This window comes from Tympanuchus pallidicinctus, unplaced genomic scaffold (assembly GCF_026119805.1).
Source record: "Tympanuchus pallidicinctus isolate F22 unplaced genomic scaffold, pur_lepc_1.0 scaffold9, whole genome shotgun sequence".
Taxonomy (NCBI): domain Eukaryota; kingdom Metazoa; phylum Chordata; class Aves; order Galliformes; family Phasianidae; genus Tympanuchus; species Tympanuchus pallidicinctus.
In genome coordinates this window covers 8,912,268-8,936,197 of record NW_026294813.1, presented here as the reverse complement: position 1 = coordinate 8,936,197, position 23,930 = coordinate 8,912,268, and the positions used below count along the sequence as shown (strand labels likewise).

Below are 23,930 nucleotides of genomic sequence, written 5' to 3'. Positions count from 1 at the left end.
TGCTCATATGAGGATGCCGGGATCACCTCCTTTTCCTGATACTAGGTGTCAATATCTGAGATGCCTTTCTCCATCTATAACAAAAAGAGGACATTATCAACTTTTAAATGTATTGCAACAGAGGTGCTGGGACAGGAGGCTGAAAGCCTTTGCTGATGTCAGCAGAGTTTGAATACAGCTGTGTTATAGGGATCTTACAGGTTATGTTTAATCAGAGATGTTTAGCATCTAACAGTTTGGGATAAATCTATTTAAATTCATAGGAATTGGGGTCCTTACTTAATTAAAGCATAACTACACTGACAGCACTAAAAAATGAATAAGTTATGTTCTTGCAAATATTGCACCATTTATTTTGAGCATTTAATACAATAAAAAAAATCACTTTTACATCTGTATTCAGGTCTAATTCTGAGTGCAAGCATAAGAGCACTGAAATGATTTGAACATATTAAGCATCTTGATACAAGTGATTACAGGAGGGGCAAATAGCCAGGTTCAGTTGCTGAAAAAATCTTGTAAGTGCTTCATTTCTATTTTATGATAGAATTTAGAACTGCTACAATAGTTACAGAAAGAAAGAAATAGAATTGTTTCAGCTCTGTTCTTACACCCACAGATGTTCTTTAGTGTGGAAAATGAGTCATCAAGAAAAGATATTTTTACTTTGCAACAGACATTAGAGAAATGTTGATCTTCAAACAAAGCATATATCAATTGATTTGCCAGTCAAAAGGTTTGATCTTGCTTGCATTTCCTTATACAAATCTTTCTTTGAAACTGAGAAGTCATAGCCAGAAGTGACCAACTTCAGCTGCCCGGAATTGTACGTAGTTCCCCCTTTGATAGTTTTATGACATGACTTCTGTGAGAGATCTGGTGAGTTGTCTGAATCTCTGAGTTTGGAAGAATGTGGGGCAAAACATTAGCAGAGGTTGATTGTCCTGGACTCTTCTGACATTATGGCAGCAAGGTGTGGCTGCTGGCATAGAGCTCATTTGCCATTTCTGCTTCTGCAGGTTCAGGTTGGGTATTAAGAAAAATTTCTTTGCAGAAAGGTTTGAAACTGTCTGTACAGGGAAGTGGTGGAATCAACATTCCTGCAGATTTTCAAGGAAAGGGCAGACATCACACTGAATGACATGGTTTAGTGATATTGGGGTGATGAGTTGATGGATGTGTACTGGATGATCTTAGTGGTCTTTCCAACCTTAATGATTCTATGATTCTGTGCTCTGCTGGATGCAGCCATGGATGTTTGTTTCTTTATGAGGTAAGACTTTGACATAGCTTCACAAAGTTTAGTTTTAGTAGAGTCTCCTGTTACAGGTAAAAATTAAAATAAGAACTGATTTGAAACCCATCCTTTTGGTTTGAGAACACTGCCAACCAGGAATGGAGAATTACTGCTATTTACCATCTGAGAATGCAGCCATTAATTTATTTTTAGTTTGTATCTTATTTAGAATTATAAAGCCTCATTTTAATGTGTAATAAGCATAAACTTTTCATCTGTAGTTTTAAAGCATTTTGCAGAGAGGAACAGGAAGCATTATCCTCAAAGCCACATAAAGGATTTTGTTTGTCACCAGGTCCAAAGCTCAGAATTCATCATTTTTACTTGACCACACCTTTGTCATTATCAACTTTTGAAAGATGCTGATGTCTAAACTCAATATAAAGGTGCAAATCTACAACCACAAGCTGATGTTCATCACTCCAGACTTGTTTCAGGCAAGATAACATAGTTTTTAGTTAGCTTATTTCCCCAGTCAAAATGCAGAGCTTTTATTAGAGATTCTATAGCATTAACATGTCTGTTATTCAGTCTGTCAGTATTTACTCTGATATCACAAATTTGCACAGATAGAACATCTGGAAAACTTTCTGCATTGTTCCATTATAATTGACCTTTGCGAGTTTGTGAGCTGTGAGGATTCTTCTTAGGATATCTTTAACAGTACTTTAACCATACTTGAATATAGTTCTTCCTATACAGAAATCAGACAAGGCGTTTACAATTATTTATGCAAATCCTGCATGGAGATGGTATCTGCTAGGAGCTGCTGACCGTGGTTGCATGCCAGAAGGAGGCTGTCACAGCTCCTTGTACTCCAGTCCAGCTGGTATTGAGGCTGAGCATGTATTCACAGACTGAGCATTCACACTTAGCCTGGCAGTACATATGGCCTAATCCTGTCCCCTCTGGCAGATCAGAATGAAGGTCTGTTAGTGGGAAGTGCCTATGCTGTGGGTCCTCCAGTCTCTGAACACAGGTGAACTTAGAGGCCCTGTGTCCCTGGTCCCTCTCTAGTTTCTGCACTCAGTCCCTGGCACATACACAGAGCAGAGTGCCTCGTTCAGGGAAAGAGCTAGAAATAGTTCCCTGAGGAGAGAGACCAGCACACTCTGACCAGGCCAAGGGCAGGGCTAGGAAAGCATACTGCCCAGCAGAACTACTATTTTCTTTTTTCCTTCTGTTCTTCCATGCATATTCCCCCAAACCACCTTTTCCCACTTTTTGTCCTTCCTCTAAACAACCCGTCATAAATACTGGGTATTTCCAAACTTTACTTTCCCAACATCCCATAATGTGTTGTAGGTCTCCTGACCGTACCCCTTCTGTAAGGTGCTGTGAGGAGCTTCCCCCTTTGGTTCCATGTTGGATGCCATTCTCAACCTACTGGACTGATGGCTCCCTTGGGGCTCCCTTGCTCTGACCACACTGCAGGGATCCCTCTGCCTGCCTTCGTGCTCCTCTGCTCCAGCATGTATTTGACAATGTTGGTCTCGGCAGTAACTCCAGTAAAGTGTATAGGGTCCTAGTTTTCCTTACAGTTGTGTAAAATGTTCATCTGCCAATTCCAGAGGCTTGCTTCTGCTGGCAGATCCAGCTAAAGGCCTTGTTATCACAGGCACCCATCATATCTAAATGCCATGGAGATCTCTCTCAGCTGCTGCATTCTACTGAGTCATCGGGTTCTTTCCTGAGGGCTTTATCTGTCTATTAATAAACTGACTTGTATTACTTTCACTTATGCCTAGGCAGACATGAACTTCTTGAACTCTTTTCCTGCTTATTTTAATTAAATACAGATTGATAGCAAACTGATTGAAATAATCCTTTTTCTTTTTTTTTTTTTTTCCCCCTATATATCTAAGCCTCCTGATGGGTTGTAAAACAAAGAGCCACTTGACTTTTATCTCTCATAATGGATGCTTACCTGATGAAACCTCTGCTTGCCTGATTCTGCGTGTAGCTTTTTAAATTCATAGCAGCAATTCTCCTCCTATGGAAATGAATGTATGAACGTGAGAATTCCATTGTTTCTACTGGCGTATTAATTTAGAAATGTAATCACAACACTTTCATATTCCTATCATCTTTTCAATTCCACACATTCCTTGAATTAAAACATCCTTGCCTTCAAACATCTCTTTCCCTGATCTCTCCTGTGAAAAAGGGGCTGGCAGGTTGTTTTCAGTTCTTAAAGATCTGAAGGTTCCTTTTTTATGCCTGTGGATTTGAAGGAAGAGGCTGTAAAAGGAGGAACAAGCAACCTTTGGCTTAGAATTTTGTTTTTCTGATGATGTAAGAGGTCAGCAAGGAGACTGCATGGCCCTGAAAATAATAGGCTCCTAAACTAAACAGTTCACATTCCTAGACTTATCATTGCCCGAATGAGCTGTTGGCTTTTGTTTTTTGTTCTTTTTTTTGTTTGGTTGTTTTTGTTTTATTGGTTGCTGTTTGTAGATTAAGGCAATAGGTTCTGCTTGCACAAATACTGTAATGAAATCAAATATAGCTTTCTGGAAATACATGGTATAAGTTGCTGATGCCTATGTTTGCTTACTTTGTTAGACATTTATAGTATGCTACTTCACTTCCGCTTCTTTCCTGATCTAATAAAGTAAATATAGTATCTCAAGTGAAATTAGCTTCATTTCACACTTAACAGTTGATCCAGCATCCTGCTTGATCTTCTTTTTATTTTTAAAACAAATCTCATGAACAAAAAGCAGTTATTTCTGTACAATTTCATTTATTTCTAATTATCATTTTTTGAGGCAAGTAGTTTTGATGTTAGGAAGATGTAGAGCAAATTACACTGATGTTCATTAGGTTAGAATGACATGGTGAATTCACAGAAGGTGTGGTATAACAAATTGCTTAAGAGATTGAATTTGAATTATAGTGATTTCTTATTAAAGCTAAGATTCATTAGTGCTGTGAAGTATATTGTGTGAGAGCAGTTTTATTTCCCAAGTTTAAATTAGAATAGCATTGAGCTGGTATTTCAAATGATCTGTAGTGCAAAGAAGGTTTTTAAAAATATAATATTGAAAAGGAGAGAAGTCAATCAGTGTGAAAGACTCGTAGCCTGCAGAGGACAGCAGTTTTGCTAGTGTTGAAAAACTTTATGAGAAAGGATGGCCTGCCAGCTAGTGCATGCGTACAGAAGATCTCTTGATACCTATCCCTGACTATCTTTGTGAGTAGAAACATTTTGGTGTCCTTCATGTATGTTTCCTGCCTATAAAACAAAAAAGTATCAATTGCTTTCCCACTGGAGCTTGATCCTAGCACTTTTGGTGGCAGTCCCCCACTGCAGATGACCAGAGAGAGCAGTAAGTGTGCCTATTGGTGGTCCAGCAAAGAGAGAAACTGGGGGAAGGAGGGGAGAAAGGCTTATTTCTATTTTCTCCAGCTGACAGTGTATTTTGCTGCTGAATAATACAGGAATTGAATTAGTCAGTGTTTAGTCATGTTTTTTCTCTGTCTTAAAAAACCAAGAGCTTGAAATTTGTTTACCTTGCTAGCTGTGGTGGTCTTTTTAAATGCTGTTAGTTAGTACTTGATCTGATTATGTCATGTAGGTAGCTGTTAGGTTAGATTTTCCTTTATGCATCAAAGGCCCTATTCTGCAAGGTGCTAAGTAGCTTCTGTTTCCACAGACTTCTCACAGGAGCTGGGAACACAGCATGTCTTGGGAGGTGGTAGGTCCTCCTGAAACTGGATTGCATGCAGTCTAATGCAATTTAAAAACATGATGAAGCTTTTCAAATGCTTTGATTAATACATCATGAACTCTCCCACAGTAATAATTTCAGTGCTTTAATATATCACTGAAAGTATTTCATTAAGCAGTAAAATACTGCTATATTTTTCAGACCCTCTGCTGTACACGTCCTGATGTGAAAGGAGACTGTTATTTTCCCCTTAATTTCTCTAGTGCAAATAAGTGCTACAGCTTTACTGTTCCATTTCACCCCAGGCAATAATTTTGAGCAGTTATCCCACTTCTCTTGGGCTTAATGACGCTATCAGATGATGGAAAGTGAGTGACCTTTCAAAATGGAGTGAACCATAATCACTCTGCCTCTGGCCTTCCAGTTTGCTGTAGCACCTGATGAGGCTGTGGAAGATATTTATTGATCTAGGTACTCGTATGACTCACATCACTGATGTGTCTGGCGATAAACAATTGTATAAGCAGGCGAACAGTTTGACCCACATCTGCGGATAAATGTTTAGAGGGAATTTTTTTGAGCATATTAAAATGCAGTGTAGCCAAACACCTGGGGACCTGCATCTGTGTGACTCAAGGAAAGCTCCAACCCTCAAACTAAAAAAATACACCCAAGTGTTCATATTTACGTTGTTTTACCTCTTTATTCTTTGAATGATAAGCAGTTCACTTACCAGTGCTGTGTTTGTCTTATATCATGACATGCGCAGGAAGACACATTGAAAATTTGTGAAACTGGTCCAAATTTTAAGATGTACATCTCTGAATAAGACTTCTGTTTCTCTATATTTAGGTGCCTGAGAACAGTGTCTTCAGTAAGCAGGGTGACACACATTTGCAGCTGCATTGCTGCTTCCATTGCTGCTTTCTCTGCAGCCTAGTGCTCTGCTAGCTGTGCAGTTCTTCAAGGCACTGCAGAGCATGTTAGCAAAACATCAAGAAGGGAGGCATTTTTCTTTGATCTTTTTTCTTTTGATAGGTTAAATTTTGCTGTTCATGTGATATTTTGTGATAATTTTCATCAATATTTGTATTTCTGCCTTTATTAAGGTGGAATTCAGATTAAGAGTTTTGCATTAGTGAAAGACTTACTGGTGGTTTAGTCTTACATTAGCAGAAGACTGAAGTTTCCTGACCGTGGTTATTCTTCATTCTTTAGTCTTAGTGGAAATACTTCACAGACTGACTGCTTACAGACTTTATAACTCACAGATTGTTTCCAGTCTTGAGCACACTTTCCAGATTCTGATGGCAGTGGAGTATGCTAAACTGTACAAACAGACCAGGGAGTAAAGAAGGGATGAAGTCGATACATTTTCTCTGTGCTTTTTTCTTTTCTTTTCTTTTCTTTTCTTTTCTTTTCTTTTCTTTTCTTTTCTTTTCTTTTCTTTTCTTTTCTTTTCTTTTCTTTTCTTTTCTTTTCTTTTCTTTTCTTTTCTTTTCTTTTCTTTTCTTTTCCTTTCTTTTCCTTTCTTTTCCTTTCTTTTCCTTTCTTTTCCTTTCTTTTCCTTTCTTTTCCTTTCTTTTCCTTTCTTTTCCTTTCTTTTCCTTTCTTTTCCTTTCTTTTCCTTTCTTTTCCTTTCTTTTCCTTTCTTTTCCTTTCTTTTCCTTTCTTTTCCTTTCTTTTCCTTTCTTTTCCTTTCTTTTCCTTTCTTTTCCTTTCTTTTCCTTTCTTTTCCTTTCTTTTCCTTTCTTTTCCTTTCTTTTTTGTTTTTACTGTAGATTAGCTGATGAAGAAGATGGAGATGAAGGGTAAACTATTTTGAAGTTTGTGAGAGTTTTGCTTATTGAATTTCATAGGGCCAAGACTGTTGTCTGTATGAGAAAAGTGTGTAGCAATTTTGAGAACCTTCACCTCAGTCATATTTTATCAAGTTTTTATCAATTTCTCAAAGAATTTTACTATCAGGCTTTGTAGAAAGTGTCTAGTAGCCAACTCCCTGAATTTATCAACTCTTTGTATACCTAATTAGATATTGAATTATCTAAAATAGTAGATATATACTGATGAGATTTTGAAGGGAACATAAATAGCTCTGCATGAATTTTATTGCTTAATTATTTTTTAAATATAGACTTGTTTTCAAAACTGTAGATGATTCCCACTGATTTCTGTTAGTGAAGTAGAGGTTTAGCACGTGTGAGAGGCAAACCAGTGTGTGAACACTTTGCAGTTACTGATCACCTTTTAAGAACGTGTGCACTTTTCTTTCTCACAGGTGTGTGGCAAATCACAGCAACAGCACTGAGAACAGACCAGCCTCTTCCTTTGCAAAAATACAGGGGCTTCCTAATCAGTATTTCACCTGACACGTAATTAGTTCTTGGAGATGATAAAGATCTAATTAAGACCAGGGGAGGGAATTTTTGAATTATATCTTTACAAATTAAAATAGTATTCAAAATCTACCTATGTGATGGCATAGTGCACTAAAATTTGATTATTCTTTTTTGTTTTGTAGTTTACTAGGCATCTTCTATAGGGATATCTGCCAGAGAATATTCATACGTGTTTGTGTATGGCATGAAATGTAATTTTATTAGAGTAGTCATGTGTCTAGAAGTGTTCTGTGACCCAAATACAGTATGTATATTTAGGAATTATTCCATATTAGATGTGCTGACACTAAATGATGAGTTGATGCACAAAAAAAAAAAAAAAAAAAAGGTGCAATGTGCATTCTGTTGTATTGTCATGAAGAGTGCAAGTGAATTTCAAAAACAGCTAGAATAGTGATCCTTAGGCAGAAAAGCTGCTTCAGAACTTAGATGATGCTGCCTCTTCAAATGTATAAAAAATTCTCCATCTGAAATTCCCTGCTGCTGTTATACCGCACACTACTGAAATACTGTACAGGCAGCATACTTTGATTTTTTTTGTGTGTGAGTCACATTGAGAGTCATCAGTGTCATAGTCAACCTAGAACTTTGTTCTCAGAGCTACTCTTCAGAAGACAAGTAACTTTCTACTCATTCAGGGCTCTTTGAAACTAGCAGTGGGAAATGCATTAGTTAGTATCCTTGCCAGTACAAAATTGTTCCATAAATTTTAGTTAAGCTCTTTCTCCTGGCTGACTTTAAATGGCTGTGTGATTAGCTTGCCACCACTTCCCCGGGAAACTAATTTACTGTTTAATGGGGTTCACCATTTCTGATTTATGTTTGAGTTATACTTTTCTCTCTAATTTCACCCGAATATGGCTTGTCATTTTCCCTTGGGCAATCATATAAATATGATACTCATCTTCCTGTTTGCCTTCTGGAAAATATGTCTCAGTGACTATGGTATTTCCTACCACACTTGCTCATCGATTTGCCACAGTGTATACCTAGCTGTCTGAAACAATTCACATTTTATTCCTTGTCAACCTGTTCAGCCTGTTTGGCAATTGTTTCTTGATGAATCCTGAGCTCCCTCCCATTTGCTGACATCTTTCTAATGCTCAGGACAACTTGTACTCAGTGTTATATTTGAAGGGTTATTTCACCTGTGTCCTCAAACTGAACCTGTCATAACTGAAAAGGAGAGGAAAAAAGGTTGTTTTTTTTCCCATTGTCATCTCATTGTGAATCCTCTGTTTTGTTTCCTGTTCATGAGTGCATACTCTTCATGAATGTGATATGATGGCAGAGATGTCACAGACATCCTTGACCACTTGACCACTCCTGATTCATGTCGCTTCTGGCACCACTCTTGTTCTTGGGTCTATTAGGTTAAGGATGCAAAGCCTGCCTCTGCCCATAACACGTCCCTGTGGGTCTGTGGTACACAAATGCAATATTTCAGCAATACCAAAAAGTTTTGGGGAATTCGTTTGTGGGGAAACTAGAATATTTTTGATTCTGTCATGTATGACAAACAACTGCATATTATTACTGTGTTATCTCTTCCTTGCACAGTTGTTGTGGCTGTTGTGTGCCTCACTAGATAAACAAGCAAAATGCTAACTGATTAGGGAGTGGTCTAAGAATGTTGCCTGTGACATTCCTCCTTTGCTGAATGTTGTGTAGAGGAATGCAGCTGCTCTCCTTGCTAGGGGCACGGTGACATTAAACAATGAATATGTTGAGGGATTTACAGATGCTTTATTTAAGTATTTAATTATTCTCAAGAAGCTGGATTATCTGTTAAAAAGGTTGGCTCTGACATGACTTCCTCACTTCTGTTGCTTGGCACATTGGTATGCTGTACTTCTTCAGTCTGCAGTTTACCCTGCTTCTCTGCCATGAGATCATAGTAAATTCTTTTCTTGTCCCTTTCTTCTTGTTCTGGAAGATCTCAACACAGTGGCTTTGTAGAGGGGATGGAAAGGTTTCTTCTGTTCCGTTGATGTAAGTTGATAACTGAGTTAGTAGAAGTACAGGCAAAAGAATAAGTCTCAGAAAAGCCTTCCAAAAGAACAGTGTAAACCAAAACCTCAAGGCTTTGAGATAACTCCTAACTGATTCCAAAACACCTTGTTGCTGCTTCTTACAGCAATGCCCCCAAAAAGACAAGAAGTATGATGAACAGTGGAAAAATTTATTCTGCTGAGCAAAACTTATTTGAATTGGAAAAAGCACAGCACTGAAAGTAAGGTGACCAAAGGCTGTGATTTTATATGCTGAGTTTGGTGTCCAAAGATTCTTTTGCATTCCGTATTCTGGGGAAGACTGAACATGGTTGGAGAACTAATGGGGAGGACTGAGAGAGAGAATGCAAGCCCGTGGGACCAGTGGAGAGAAAGAGCACAAAGGAGAGATTTAAAGAGATCAGTATTAATCTGGTGATGGTCAGACAGGGTGACTGCAAGAGGACTCCAGAGGCATTGCTTATGTATTCCTGGGTGCAATAATCCACTTCTTATGTAGTCTGATTGTGGACAATCTGACATTGAATACACAGTCATATTTTTGGGTAATTTTATGTAGAAAGCAAATCACGGAACCATAGAATTCTGAGAGCTGGAAAGGACCTCTGAGAGCTATCCAGTCCAATTCTCCTGCAATGAACAAGGACACCACAACTAGATCAGGTTGCCCAAGGCCTTATCCAGCCTCAAAGTGATACATGGCACATGCTTTTTTATCTTTTTCCAAGTGTCCTTGGTATTCTTCATGTTTGCTGAAGTGGTGACTAATCCCATAGATTATGCGTATTTACTAGAAGTTATGCATTTTTTCACTGGAAGCTTTGCTCAAGGGAAATGGTTGAGCTGCTGTCTTTTGTGTCCTCTTTGTTTAAATAACATGCTAAATCAGGCAGCTCTTTATGAATAATGTTCACCATTTGATTCAGATATGCTTTGGTTGTATGAAAGGGTCAGTAGTATGATTATTCTTAGTGACAAATGCAAATATGTAGTAGTTTTGACTCAGGACCGCTTTTCCTCCCAATTGTCAATAAATGAAAGCAGTGCCATTTTTTATATATTGACATTGCCTGTATCTCTTTGAAACAGTTTTCACTTGTCATCAAAAGAAATGGTAGATTTGCCAGGAATCTCTTATATGTGATCACACGTGCACGTTCTCCAGAAACCAGAGGAAAAGATAACAGTCACATGTTGTTCTCTCCCATGTAACTGCAGATGTGCCGTAGAGAGATTTGATGCAAAGGGGTGTATGCACAAATCCAGTTCTTTGCTATCAGCCTGGCTCTGTAATAGCAGCAAGACCAGATCTGCCTGATGCTGGGTTGTCAATTATTGGACGGCAGGGGATGTGAAAACTCAAGAAAGTAATGTGCTTCAGAAGGAGATTTAAGATGGCCTGTGTATGTGAAAACAAATTGCTGGCATGCACACATGTGCATTCAAAATGACTTAAAGAGTAATTAAAAAGTTGTTTAGAAGTCCAAAGGCATTTTTCTTATTTCAATCAGGAATCCAGAAAATGGCAGAGATTTAAAATGATTCACAGTCCAGTTGTATAGGAAGTTGCGAATGTGTAAAACAAACAAAAAATCAACAAAACTTGTAACCTGTGAAATACAACTGGAAATTTTTTGCAAAATAATTTACTTCTTCTTTATAGAAACACCAGGAGTGTCAGTGGCCAGAAATTTTGTATTTTCAGTGCAACTTACCTACAATCTCGTCATATTCTAAGAACTCTGTTGGACTTCAGTGGGATTTAATTCAAATTCCAAGTCTCCTTATATAAAAATAAATAAATTTTATTATAATTAGAAGATTCTTCCATAGCTGGGCTAAGCGCAATACAACATCACCTTTTACTGTTTGTCTTATTTATGGATATTTAATCATCTTTTCTAGATAATAATGATGGATTTTAGTAACTGTTATTTTATTTAATGGTATCAGTTTTTATTTCACTTTTGTTTTCTAAAAAATACGTAAGTCTTCTGCTTATGTACTTGACTTTGAACTTTATGTACTTTGACTTTATGTACTTTGACTGTTGAATGAGTAAAATGCATGCATATTTATTTGTGTTTTTAAAAGCCTTTTGCAAGCTTTTATCTTCAGAAATATAGAGGTCACATGATTAAAATTTGCATGAGTCTTTCTTCTGTCCCATTTAAAGATGGGTGTAGCTTTGTTTTTAATATTTTTTTTTCACTTCTATTCATGTTTTTGTCCCATTATTGGGACTACATTTTAGAGGACCCATGAATGAAATACAGTACTCACTGATCTTGTGTGTGCTAACAGTACTTACTTCACTCACAAATGTGATTTGCGATACATTAAAATACATTATATTATAAATATGTGCTTATAGCTATATTTTTAAAGTTTCACATATGTTTTCATTAAAGACACTGTAGTTGATTAAATAGCATACCAACAAGAACAACTAGAATGTTGCCATCATTTTCTGTTTATTTCTGAAAATTGGCATCGGTGGAACCTCTGCTTATCATTTCTCTGCTTATAATGTCCTGAGTGAGATGGGCTCTTTAATTAGCTTCAGCATGGAAGAGCAGGATTGTTTTTTGTTGTTGTTGTTTTGCTTGTTTGTTTTGCTTTTTTTTTTTTTTTAATTCACTTGCTCATAGTCAAAAAAAATAACATCATTTACTTTGGCTGTGACAGTTAAATGTTGAGAGGGATTTTGCTTTAAGTTTCTTTGGTCTAGCCATAGGTCTACAGGCCTTTATCTGTAGGCCTAAGGATTACTATAGTTTTCATTTTACGGTTCCTTTTATTTGAAGGAGTAGTTAAATTTGTACTGATTGCAGCATAAAGCAAAATCAGTGTATCCTATCTCTGATACTGGAAAGTCTGTCTTTTGGCAGAGTCCATTAAGCAGAAGAGATTTTTGATGCTGAAAATTACTGCTTGTGACTGCTGGGTCTCTTTTGCTCTTATTTGCATGCTTGTCATCTTCATACAAATTGGAAGAAGAACTTGACCTTGAATCCTTTTGCAGCACCTTTAACTTTTGGATTTTAATTCTCTTTAGAGAATTTGCCAATTCTAATAAGGCCAGCTATTTAAAAAAGAAAAAAAAAAAGAAAAAAGAAAAAAAGAAAAAAAGAAAGAATTTTGTTTTTTCTTAAATATTCTAGATTCTCTCGGGCCAACCTAGTTTTTCAGTCAGTACCTGAATGCCTCATCTCAGACCAGTTCCTAGAAAAAAAGAATTACATTTGTTTGTTTTAGAATTCATTTTGAACTGCTTTTCTTTCATTTGATCAAATAGAGTGGTCATAAGTAAAATTATGGGAAGAGTCCGACTTCAGGGTCAAATTGTGGTTTTATGTAAAGAAGGGTAACAAAGCTCATGTAGGGTCTGCAGCACAAGTCTTAAGAGGAGTGGCTGAGGGAGCTGGGATTGTTTAGTCTGGAGAAGAGGAGGCTCAGGGGAGACCTTATCACTCCCTACAGTGACCTGAAAGAAGGTTGTAGCATTGTGGGTGTTTTCCACTACAGATAGTGGCCTTAAGTTGTGCCTGGGGAGGATCAGGTTGAATGTTAGAAAAATTTCTTCTCAGAAAGAGTGGTGTGCTATTGGAACAGGCTGCCCAGTGACATGGCAGTCACTGATGCTGGAGATGTTCAAGAAACATGTGGATGTGGTACTTAGAGAAATGGTTCATTGGGCATGGTGATGATGGGCTGGTGGTGGATGGTCTTAGTAGTCTTTTCCAACCTTAGTGATTCTATGATTCTATGATTCTAGAAAAGAAGGCTAAAGGGCACAAAAGCAATAGAAATCCACAGAAAGATTTGGAAGAATTTTCAAAGATTAGGAAATGAAGCAAGACGAGAATGGAAATACTTTTTTTTATAGGTAGTGGACATTTGTGAAATGTTCTTCTGTTACATGTCATGTGTAGATACTGATGATAAGTTAAAAAAAAAAAAAAAAAAAAAAGAAATTACAATTTCTGTTGTATCTATTCAGTTGGACTTCGTTCATCTTCCTTCCTATTGCTTCATCCAGAGTGGAAAGTGAAAACATCACATTTGTGTCATGATGAATTTTCACAAATATTATATAGGATCTCAAACCAAAATTTTCACCAGTACGATTTTATTTTTCTTGAAAGTATTTCACTAACCTTTCTTTCAGCTTGCTAACTTGTTCAGAAGGCACATAATCAATCCCGAAGCAGAATTTAATCTTCCGTATTTGTTCATAACTTGCTCTGCTGAGTCTTAGTATTGCTTTGCTTGTACAGAGCTTTGTGCATCCTCTTCTTCCATTACTTCACTGATGAACTAGATTGTGGATTTTGACCATCAAACAAAAAGTAACCTATGAGTTCTGTAGCTCTTGATGCATAAAGATGAAGAAAGTCTTATTTACTCTTCTTACACTTTGTTATAGATTGGCTTTAGATTATCATAAGTTCCACATGCCAAAAAATCTTGTTTCTGCAAGCTTGTTAGCAGCACATGGAGCTCTGGCTCTAGTAGAAAGAGCTAAAACTGGAATAGAAACTACATCACAATTTCCACACTTAATAAGGCAGTAAGTCAGCTGTTGCCATGGGACAGAGATGGTTGAATTGTCAGAACTGTTCCATAGGCATAAATCTTAGACTTGTACCAGATGCTTCATGCTGTTTCTGCTGTGAAAAGCAGTTGGAAATTCAGCTTGAAGGATTTCTTTCCTAGAGAGAAACTGCAGGTGGCATAAAGTAGAGATAAAGTGAATGGGGAAGATACGTCATACACTTCTGCTGTGTCACTATTGTGCCTTCAGGATGCATGTCTGACCGTATGGTTTATGCCATGATAGGTAAAAAACACAGTTCGTGGCATGGAAAACAATCCCATAAATCCTATAAATTGATTTAAAGAGATACAGCTTGGCAAAATGACGGGTACAAGTTTCTCAGGAAACCTTTATTTTCAAAAAACCTTGGTATCTCTAGATTTTTTATTTTTTTGTACTAATCCTCTAGAAACAAGACCACTGTTATACGTAAGGGAATAAACGGGTGCAGTACCTTTCGCTTTTCTGCCTGTTGCAGTTTACATGATTCTGTTTTATTTATTTATTTATTTTCTTTGCTCAGGATCTTACATTTTTGTGTATTGTATTGCCTGGTAGCATGTTCAGTTTGGGCCCCAAAACACATGTCTTACACACAACTCCTGTGCAGGAGTGTGGTTCACTGTCTCAAAAATCTTGCTTGGTTGGGACAACTGCAGGCAATTTAGGCCTACCTTTCTCAGATCCAAGTGCTAGAGGCTCGTACTTATGTCTGCATGTACTTTTTCTGCTCACTAAGTAATGTGGGTTTGGATCCTGCCTCTGGAAATGGCTCTGTGAATCTGCAAAGACTGTCCTGTTTAACTTTTGGAAATTATAATAATAATAAATGTGGGTGAATGTGCTTGTTCTTTATCAAAATGGGGCAGACATATGAAAAACAGCAATTATGTTTTGGCTCTTAATCTAAGTTATGACTTAGTTCATGAAGGCAGATAGATTTTTGCAGGACAATCTCTCTGAATAAGGAGCAGATACGGTTAAAACACATTACAAAATGCTTGCAAGAAGTGCTTTGTGAATAGAATTGTTTCTAAGGCTGTAGCTCTGACTGTTCATATTATTTCAAGCGGTAAGAAGTTTACATTAAAATCTCAAGGGAAACATGACATCTCTCACTAATTTCATATGGTGCTTTACTTTTATTTAAATAACAAAAATTTTACAAGACCATTTATAGACTGAAGGTTGTTCTGAGCTTATAGGGTGAGAAATATATGTTCTGTGGGATGCCCTTCGGAGAGGGTCTGAGCTCAATAAAGCAGAAATAAAATGATCATTGAGGCTTTGTTTACAGCGAAGTTTAACTGTGCTCATGAAGCAATAGAAGCAATAGAATGAAACTAGCAAAGGTGATGGCTGGCTGGTTTGAATGTGTTTATGGGAATGGGCATAAATTATAGTGCTATAAGCTGTATTTATAGCAATGTAACTGTACAGGGTTGTACAGAGGAGCTGCTTTCCAAAAGAAAAAATCACATCCCTCACTGAAATAATCGTTTTACTTCTGTGCAGTGTGGAGACCAGACCTAAATTCATTCCAGTTGCATTTCTGAGTACTTAAACAAGAGAACTGCTTCAGTGCAGCCTCTCTTTGGCTCTGAAAGGATTTAACGCTGAGAGGTGTGAACATCTGTGCCTTCACTGAAGTCTGTGATTTTTGAAGGTGCTTTAAGCTATCAGTGTCTTGTGTTTCTGTTTTGGTTCCAAATCTTATTAAATAACTCAATGGGAAAATGTTTCAGTGCTGCGGGACTGGAACCTCTTAAGAGACCTTTGTTAGCTTGCTGTAGCTGTGTTTCTGACAGCTCAGGTGGACATTTGGAAAGAAGCATTTTATCCTTACTGTAGAAAATGTACCCAAATGTGATCTCATATATGGCAGTCACAGAGACAATTTGGAACAGAAAAACAAGTTGTACTCTGTTCAATAGTTGTGGCTTTTTTGTTTCCATAGCCTGAACAAAACTAACATAGGCCTACCCAAGCAAAGCACTTCCTCTCTTTGGCAGCTTCAGCAAGCAATTTTTTCTCTCCAAGTAGGATTTTAGGTTTGTGCAAGTGGAGTGACCTATCTGAAAGGCTGTACTTATGGGAGATCTTTCTGGTGTGATACTTCTCAACATACAGTGACTTGGGACATTGAAGCTCTCACAGCACAGGGACATCAATGTGCACTGAAAACCAAAATTTAAATAGAAGACAATTCTATACATCCTCCCGCCATTGTTAATTTTTTTAATTTTTTTTTATCTTTTAGAATGGAGAGGCTAACAATATGATCAGGTTAAACACACTCAACACAGGAAATAAAAAAAATGCTGAATTGAGGACTAAGCTATATTTATTCAGTTCCCAATTCAAATCAGTACTATTTCTAATAAAAGCTGCTGTTTTATCTAATTGGAAGTGAATATTCCATTTTCAAGTATTTTGCTCTTTAGGCTTTGGTTCATGTCTCCTCAAAAATCTCTCCTTTGAGGTGGCAGTCTTAACAGATGCCATTATTACTTCTAACATGTTATGATTTTGAGTTGGCAGTTAAACTCTCTGTTAATGCTTTTCAAGTTGAAATGACACCATATATTGGTGCAAAATTTTATCTGTGTTAGGATTCTTTATTTAGATTTACAGAAAAACAAACAAACAAAAAAACCTTCATATAATTTCTACCTTTCCCCTTCCTGGTAATATTCACCACAGTGCTGAGACCACTACGGGAATTTATTGGTCTCTGTACTGGACCCTGAATTTGCTTATAGTCATTGCAAGAGGTGGTTTGAAGTTATTTCTAACCTGCATCTTCATAAATCTTTAAATTTATTTCTATCTTTCAAATATTTTTCCCAGAAGGGTATTTTTTCATGAGTTTCCATTTAATGTGACCACAACTGCTGCTGTCACAGCTCCTATATGAAGAAGAAGGAAGAGAAACACAATTTTACAGGGTTTCTGTACAAAGGAGCATAGAGTAACTCACAAGCGGAGCAGCTTGTGCAGGCTATCTGGTCTACTCTCTGTTCAAAGAAGGATCAAGTTGAAAGTATCATCTGTCTTCACAGTTAAGTAGCAGAGGGCCTTATCAAATCAAGTTTTTAATATCTTCACTGAAGGGAGTTCTGTAACTACTTGAGCCCCTGTTCCTCTCTTCAACATAGTTTACTTATTTATTTTTTATTATTTATTTATTTATTTATTTAATGTAAGTACATGGAATTTCCTTGCTTTGCTTCAGGTTTTAAAATGGATTGATAAGATTTTTTTGTTTGAACATGGACTATTTGCTTGTTTCTAGAAAGATTTTTCTTTTCTTTGTGATGGAAGCCTACACTTGAACATCATTCTGTTTGACATCAGTCAAACAAACCCATACAAAGCCGACAGCAAAGAGGTATGCAAGCTGCCGGGCTAAAAGAGTGAGGCTGAAGTACTGCTTTGGGTAAAGGTCATGGCTGCAAATGCAGTTTCTCAAAGATAGTTTTACTACGAACAAACTCTTCATTAACTTATTGCTGTTTTTGTTGGTTTTGTGCTTTGTGTTTTGTTGTTGTGGTCATTTGTACCAGAGGACAAAACTCTCCACAAATGACTGTACTGAGATTTGTAATATTCCCTTATTTTGAAATATTTCTCCTCTTAAAATAATGGCATTTCATGCCTTGAGAGATTAACTATGTTTCAATATCCCCTAGTCCTTAGGGAAAATACTCTAAGATGGTGAGTTACAGACGATTCCTACCCAAATATCTAGAAAAGAGCTAAAAGAGAAAAGTCACAACATGTTGGCTTTACACAGTGATGGGATTTAATCCTGGAATGACTGCAGCATCAAGAGTTGTGTGGCTAAATCTGTTGTCAGCTATAATAAACACTCTTTCTGCTTCCACATATGTGAATATGTGCAGCTGTTGAAGAAACAGGCATCTCTGCTTCTTAGTCAAACAACACATAAAACGAATTATGTTAGAAAAGATTATGTGCAAAAACAGGTGACGGAGCTGTTTTGTAATAGATTGATTTACGGAAGAAAGTATGAGATCTATTTTTTTTTGTATTGATTACCTCCTACCATCATTGAATTTTGAAAGTAGAACTCATTTAGCTGAAGTCCTTGAGAGAGAGAGAAAAATCATATATGAATTTATTTTATAGTCTACATGGGAGTTGTATTCATGTAATTGAAAAAGATGCACTGAATATGTTTTCAACAATGCACAATGCACAGTAAAAATTATTAAGAGAACTGTGCCATTCTGTCTTTGTCTGTCTCCTTAATTCACTACAGACATGAACATGCATCATGAATTATTTAAATGTGTATGTTGATACATACAATTTATAGAATTCAGAGATGGGAAGAATATGAATTATACAGCAGAAAGCTTTCAGCATGTTGTAGAATTGATTTTTTTTTTTTTTTTTTTTTAATTTAAATGAAGATGTACATTAACCTTAAAAAAAAATAAAAAATCAAAGGGGCAGTGAATTTAGTGAGCCTTATGGAAGGCACACATGGACCTAGGTAAGAGATGAGAACAGTCTTTGTGTATCTGTTTTCTGGAGAAACAGATTCAAATAATCTATGTGTGGTGAAGACACTAATGTGACTGAAGCTCTTTTAAATTTGAATTGAACTCAGCTTGACAGAGAGATATAGGTGTCAAATAGGATTGCCACAAGTCTTATAAATGTGGTGTTTTGTTGAGAGGAAGGAGCCTAAGCAATACAGAGCCTGCTACAGTTCTCTTACTGAGTGTAACAGAAATGTAAAGAGGTACCCTGATGCACAAAAGGCTTCAGGCTGGGCTTTGAGTAAAGCTCACAAACAACTGCAGAGAAAGCTGGGCTTTTCTATATATGGTGTTCACAGAGCAACTTTTTATTTATTTGTTTATTTAGGCAAACACACATGGTGAAATATCACTCTGAAGTAAAAATAATACAGTCTTAATATTCTTTTTAAGAAGGTTGAAATCAGGATGTGCCAGTTCAGCAGAGTAAACTTTTAGAATGGGCATGACACTTTTTCTTAGCTGAGCACTTCAAAAGCCATCAAAAAAGCTGTTAGCTTCTGTTCTGGAAACCATCGGGATTCTATAAATAAACACAGGATAACAGAGGAGCAGGAAAAAAAAATTTTACCTCAGCAGTTATTGTAATTATTAATTCTGTTGTTTCTTTCTTCTTCTTTTTTTTTTTTTTTTTTTTTTTTTTTTTTTTTTTTTTTTTTTTTACAGTGTATCCTATTCAGTGCACGTCTCTGAGGACTACCCAGGTACAGTGCAACATTCTTGTTCATGACATATGTATATGTGTTATTATAACTTACAGTATTCATATGAGAATATTTGAAAGAGTGTTAATGTGTTCCAGGTGCATCCTTGGGCTAATCACTTCCCATTAGTTAGATAATTTTCACAGTCATTTCTCCTTTTCAGGCATCATTTATCAACTGGGTCAGGGTGAGAAAACCTGGTTCACAGGTTCCCTGAGACCAGAGCGTGTGATGCTTCTTGTGTTTGGAGCCAACATTGATAGAGGAGCGAGAAAGTGCCCGACTCTTCTTTGGCATGGTAGATAAAGCTTGATCCTTCAGGAGGCTGAGCAGTCTGGCATGGGGCCAGCAAAGCACTTCAGTGTATTAAACCTTAATGAGACTACTCATGTTCTTAAAGTTAAGCCTGCGAACTGTGCACTGATGCTTCTCAGAGTCTGCTGGAGCCAAGGGCTTATGTGTGGGTATGTCTTTGGTAATGTAAGCTTGCAAAGCTGTTCCCAGCTGCTCGGTCCTGCCTCTCTGCTTCACCCTGAGCTGAGCTGGCAAAAGAGTTTGTGTAACCATGTGGCCAGCCTAGACAGGTAAATCACCTGTATAAAACGCAGCTGGCCAAGAGTAGAAGCTGATTGGCAGCTTAATTATTTTCACTATTTCCTTCACAGACAGCCTGCACAGCTACTTTATAGGTAGATTCTCATGGCAGATAGTCTACACAAGCAGCAATTGAAGAGTAAAGCAGGGATGAGGGCAGACAGGCACTGTGCAAGTAGTGGTCCACAGTAACAAGTGCAAGATTGCACCACGTTGTGTATTTTGTACCTGGGAGTATTTAATAACGTTAATACTATGAATGGTATGAAAGCCTGTGTCCTTTTTTGATTATTTTCCGTAATATCTCTGTAATATGTCTAAAAAGAATATTTCTTTTTTCTTTTACAATCTCTGAAGTAGCAATGTCTTCATCTTCTTCATTGTTAATCAGCAGCAAACTATGCCTGTTCAAAACACCAGTGTTTGAAGCAGAGGCAGAGAGAGAAATTACTGTCAGTAGTGATGATAAATACTACAGATTTTGTGTAAGAACACTCATAACCTTTATGAGAGATAATTTTTTGTTTTCACTAGTAACAACTGGAGGAAAAATTGCTAGAAATGATGACCTGTTCAGCAGGTGGTGCAGAAAGTTAGATTCATAAATTACACAGTCATGTTCATAAATTAATTAGTCACTTGATTACTCTGACAATGAAAAGAGACAAATAGTTAATGTTAATGGTTAGTTTTGTTAAGGAGTTGATTTATTCATTTCAGTGATTAGGCTGTTTTGAGGTTGCAGAACTTTATTCCTAGGAATCTCTAAACTAAATGACATTCCAGAGCACTGAACCAGCAATTGCTCCCATGGCAAACAAGATTTAATCTCCTGGCAAGCTCTTCTGTTTGACAGACCTCAAACCTCCCTTACCAGGTGCTGCTTGCAGTATGCCCCAGTGGTCTACAGGTCTGAATTAGTTTGGCCCTAAAACCTAATAAATATTGTTTACCATTGCTCCCTGTATATTAGTGCCAACTAGAATTTGTTCATTTTACACTATAGTTAACTTGGTGAGGAGGACTGAACCAGCTGTGCATGTTTATTGATTGAAATCTAACCTTTCAACCCTTGGGAAGAGCTGATTTTATTTCTATCTCAAGCTTTTGCGATACGTATACCTGCTCTACAATGAAGAGGTGCTTAGTGAATTAGGAATAATAATGACACTTCGCTGTTTTTCAGCTTTGATCCTAAAAATAGGCAATGTGATTTGGTAAGCCAGATTCTCTTCTCTTTGTATTAAATCTTTAAGTTAACATTACAGCTGATCGTGGCTCTCCTCTTTTCTGGTATGTATTTTTAGGGATGTTTCAGAGACACATCTGAATGTAATGGTGTCCACCCTGGGAAGCTCTGTGCTGGTGTCCTCAACTCAAAGATGATTTTAAGCATTGTTACTAGTTGCTGGAGTTCAGAGCAGCATGTGCTCATTAGATTACATTTCTTATAGGATAAGTCTCTGCAGATCAAGGTTTAAGCCCATTAGTGTGTAGCTATATCAAAGTTGTATCATTTGGAGATTAAAGGTATGTAGTACACAGTGGATAAAGCTTTGAAATCCAGGAGATGAAATCTGGGAGAAAACTGTCAGTTGATCATAAGATAAGTTGCTAATTTATATGATCAATATACGGAAAGAGAAAAAAATTTAGCCTTACAAATGTTCATTCAGCCAAAAGTGACCCCACAAATAAATCTTGGATACTGTAAGACCTGTGGGTACAATGTATAGTTCCCTGCATTGCTGTTACACATCACCGTGTTGGCATTGATAACAGTGTGTAGCTATCGCTGAATTGATTCATAAGGCATCAAAAGATTACAAACAGCTGAACATTAAATCATACCTGTGGGAACCATAACATGACATGACAACTTTCAATAATGAAAAGTGCTTGAAAGTTTCATAATTGCGAGTGAAAGCTAAAAATACGCTCACAGAGGCATGCTGAAGAAGTTAATGAGAGTGCTGACACAGTAATGTCTGAGAGTTATACATTGCTGAAAATGTGAAAATATCACTGAAAACTTCAGAGGTAGGGTAATAACAGTTCCAGCAAAATACCTTGGTAACCGTTTTCTCATAACATTGAAAAAAGTGAGGAAAAATAATGCTCCTTAGGAACAGTTGTAGAATATACTATCAGTGAGAAGACTGAAGTCCCATTAATAAGAGTGGATCATGACTCGTGTGAGAACAATTGCAGCAGCAAGCATTTTGCTAATGAATATGTTTTCTGACTGATACTTGCTGGCTGCCATAAACTTTTAGAACTGATGCAGTCTTTTATCTGAGTTATTTCTGGATTATAGATATGTTAACAGAATCATCCCTTTCTTAGACCATGTTAGACTTTAGCAGAGGTGGAGACAACCCACTTGGTAGTGATTGGTTTGTTGCCTCTCTGAATTAGATTCAGGCAGACACTGCCTATGGGATCCTCCAGAAAGCAAATGAAAACCAGTATCTTAATTTCAAATTTCATTAGACAAAAGGAAAAAAAAAAAAAAAAAACAAGACAAAACAAACACAAATGTAAAAAAAAGTAGTAGCGGTTGCCAAGTAGAAAAGAAAAACAAAAGCTTGGCAGTGAGTGAAACATACTATGCAGCTGCCAAGAATGAGTGACAATCAGTGGACATAAAAATGTAATTAAAATCAATACAACTTTAATTGAGTTGTCTTTTTTTCCATATATGTATATTTTGGTATATTTACTACAGCACAGATTGTTGTATTACCTACTATTTCATATAGCTATAAATTCTAGCACGTGGATTTCCACTCCCCCACCCATCTATACAGTTCTGGGTACATTTATTTAGAATCAAGTTATGATCTCAGTTATTCCTGCTCGTTACACTACACAGCAGTAAGTTATTCCCCAGCTTTAGAAAAGAACGGGCATAAGTTTCATATCCAGAGGTTGTGGTTGGATTTGATGATCTTTAAGATCTTTTCCAATTTGAGCAATTCTGTGTTCTATGTTTTATGCAGGGACTGAAGCAATGACAGTGAGGTGTGCATGCAGATGGAGGCAAGGCAGTGGGCATGGGGAGGGTAAGGTGCAGCTGCCCTGAACACACAGTTACAACCTGTCCTCCCCACAGACAAGAGCAGCAGGAGTGAAAGCTGACCGATGGCTGGAGGGGCCCCCTTTTGTGCTCAGTGTGCTGTGCCAACTGCAGAGCAGATGCCGACTGAGCAGATGGAGCAGGTTGCTGTGCCTGCTTGAGTGTGGTGCTCAGGGAAAAGTGCCAGCCTCCTGGAGCACTTAGCTGCTCACAGGGTGTATCTGCTGCACTGTGCTCCGATGACCCACATTACCTCTGATGAACACAAAGTAGAAGCAGGAGAGAGTGTGGGACTGCACCAGATGCAGCAGGTGTGTGAAAGTGGCAGAAAGGCTGATTCACAGTCCCACAGAATGGGAAAGCCCCACCTACGAGCGGCAGCATGGCAGCTATGGAAACCCCAGAGTCTTAATGCAGGCTTCTAGGAACCACTGTAGTGCGAGGGACAATACTGCTGAATTTACTGATAAATTAATGCTAACATTTCTAGCGTTCCATTGAAAGCACTCCAAGGCTTTGAGACCCAGATTGCAGTAGTATGCTTACAATTGTATGCAAGATTATGCTCTTCACTGATGTGACCAGGGTGTTCAAAGTGGTGATAGCTCTTGTTTCAGTTCTGTTACTTCTCTATCTATGATAGTCCTAATTGTCAATCTTTTTGCAATAAAGTGCAAAGTCTATTTCAACCCATGTCATTAGAAAATAAAATCTTAGTTCCTTCATAGGCACTTCAACAATTCTTGCAAAATCAGCTTCTGCAGGTACTACCTGAAACCTTGCTGCTCCTCTTCTGTTTAGTTGGAAATGAAATAAAAACACAGCCTAACCTCACATTTTATGAGGAAGCTTAGAATATAATTTCCATATTCGTATACATACCTAAGACTTTCTTTTTCCTGAATCTTGTAAAGAAGATGTTCTCCGTTGATTAGAAGATAATTCAGACATGCTTCTTGAGACTAGCTAACACGAGGCACAGGCATCTGTGAATACTGTG

At 37.4% G+C, this 23,930-nt stretch overlaps 1 protein-coding gene across 2 annotated transcripts in view; it reads left to right on the top strand.

Moving 5' to 3' along the window:
- The window catches only part of PARP8 (poly(ADP-ribose) polymerase family member 8), a 113,706-nt gene that overhangs the window by 32,427 nt on the left and 57,349 nt on the right, over positions 1 to 23,930 (top strand). For both annotated transcript variants that reach the window (XR_008203176.1, XM_052670118.1), the window contains exon 3: positions 19,220 to 19,257. Coding sequence is in view for 1 of the 2 variants with exons in the window: in XM_052670118.1 (XP_052526078.1) it covers positions 19,220 to 19,257 (38 nt within the window). In the remaining variant the exon portion in view is untranslated. The remainder of the gene's footprint in view (positions 1 to 19,219; positions 19,258 to 23,930) is intronic.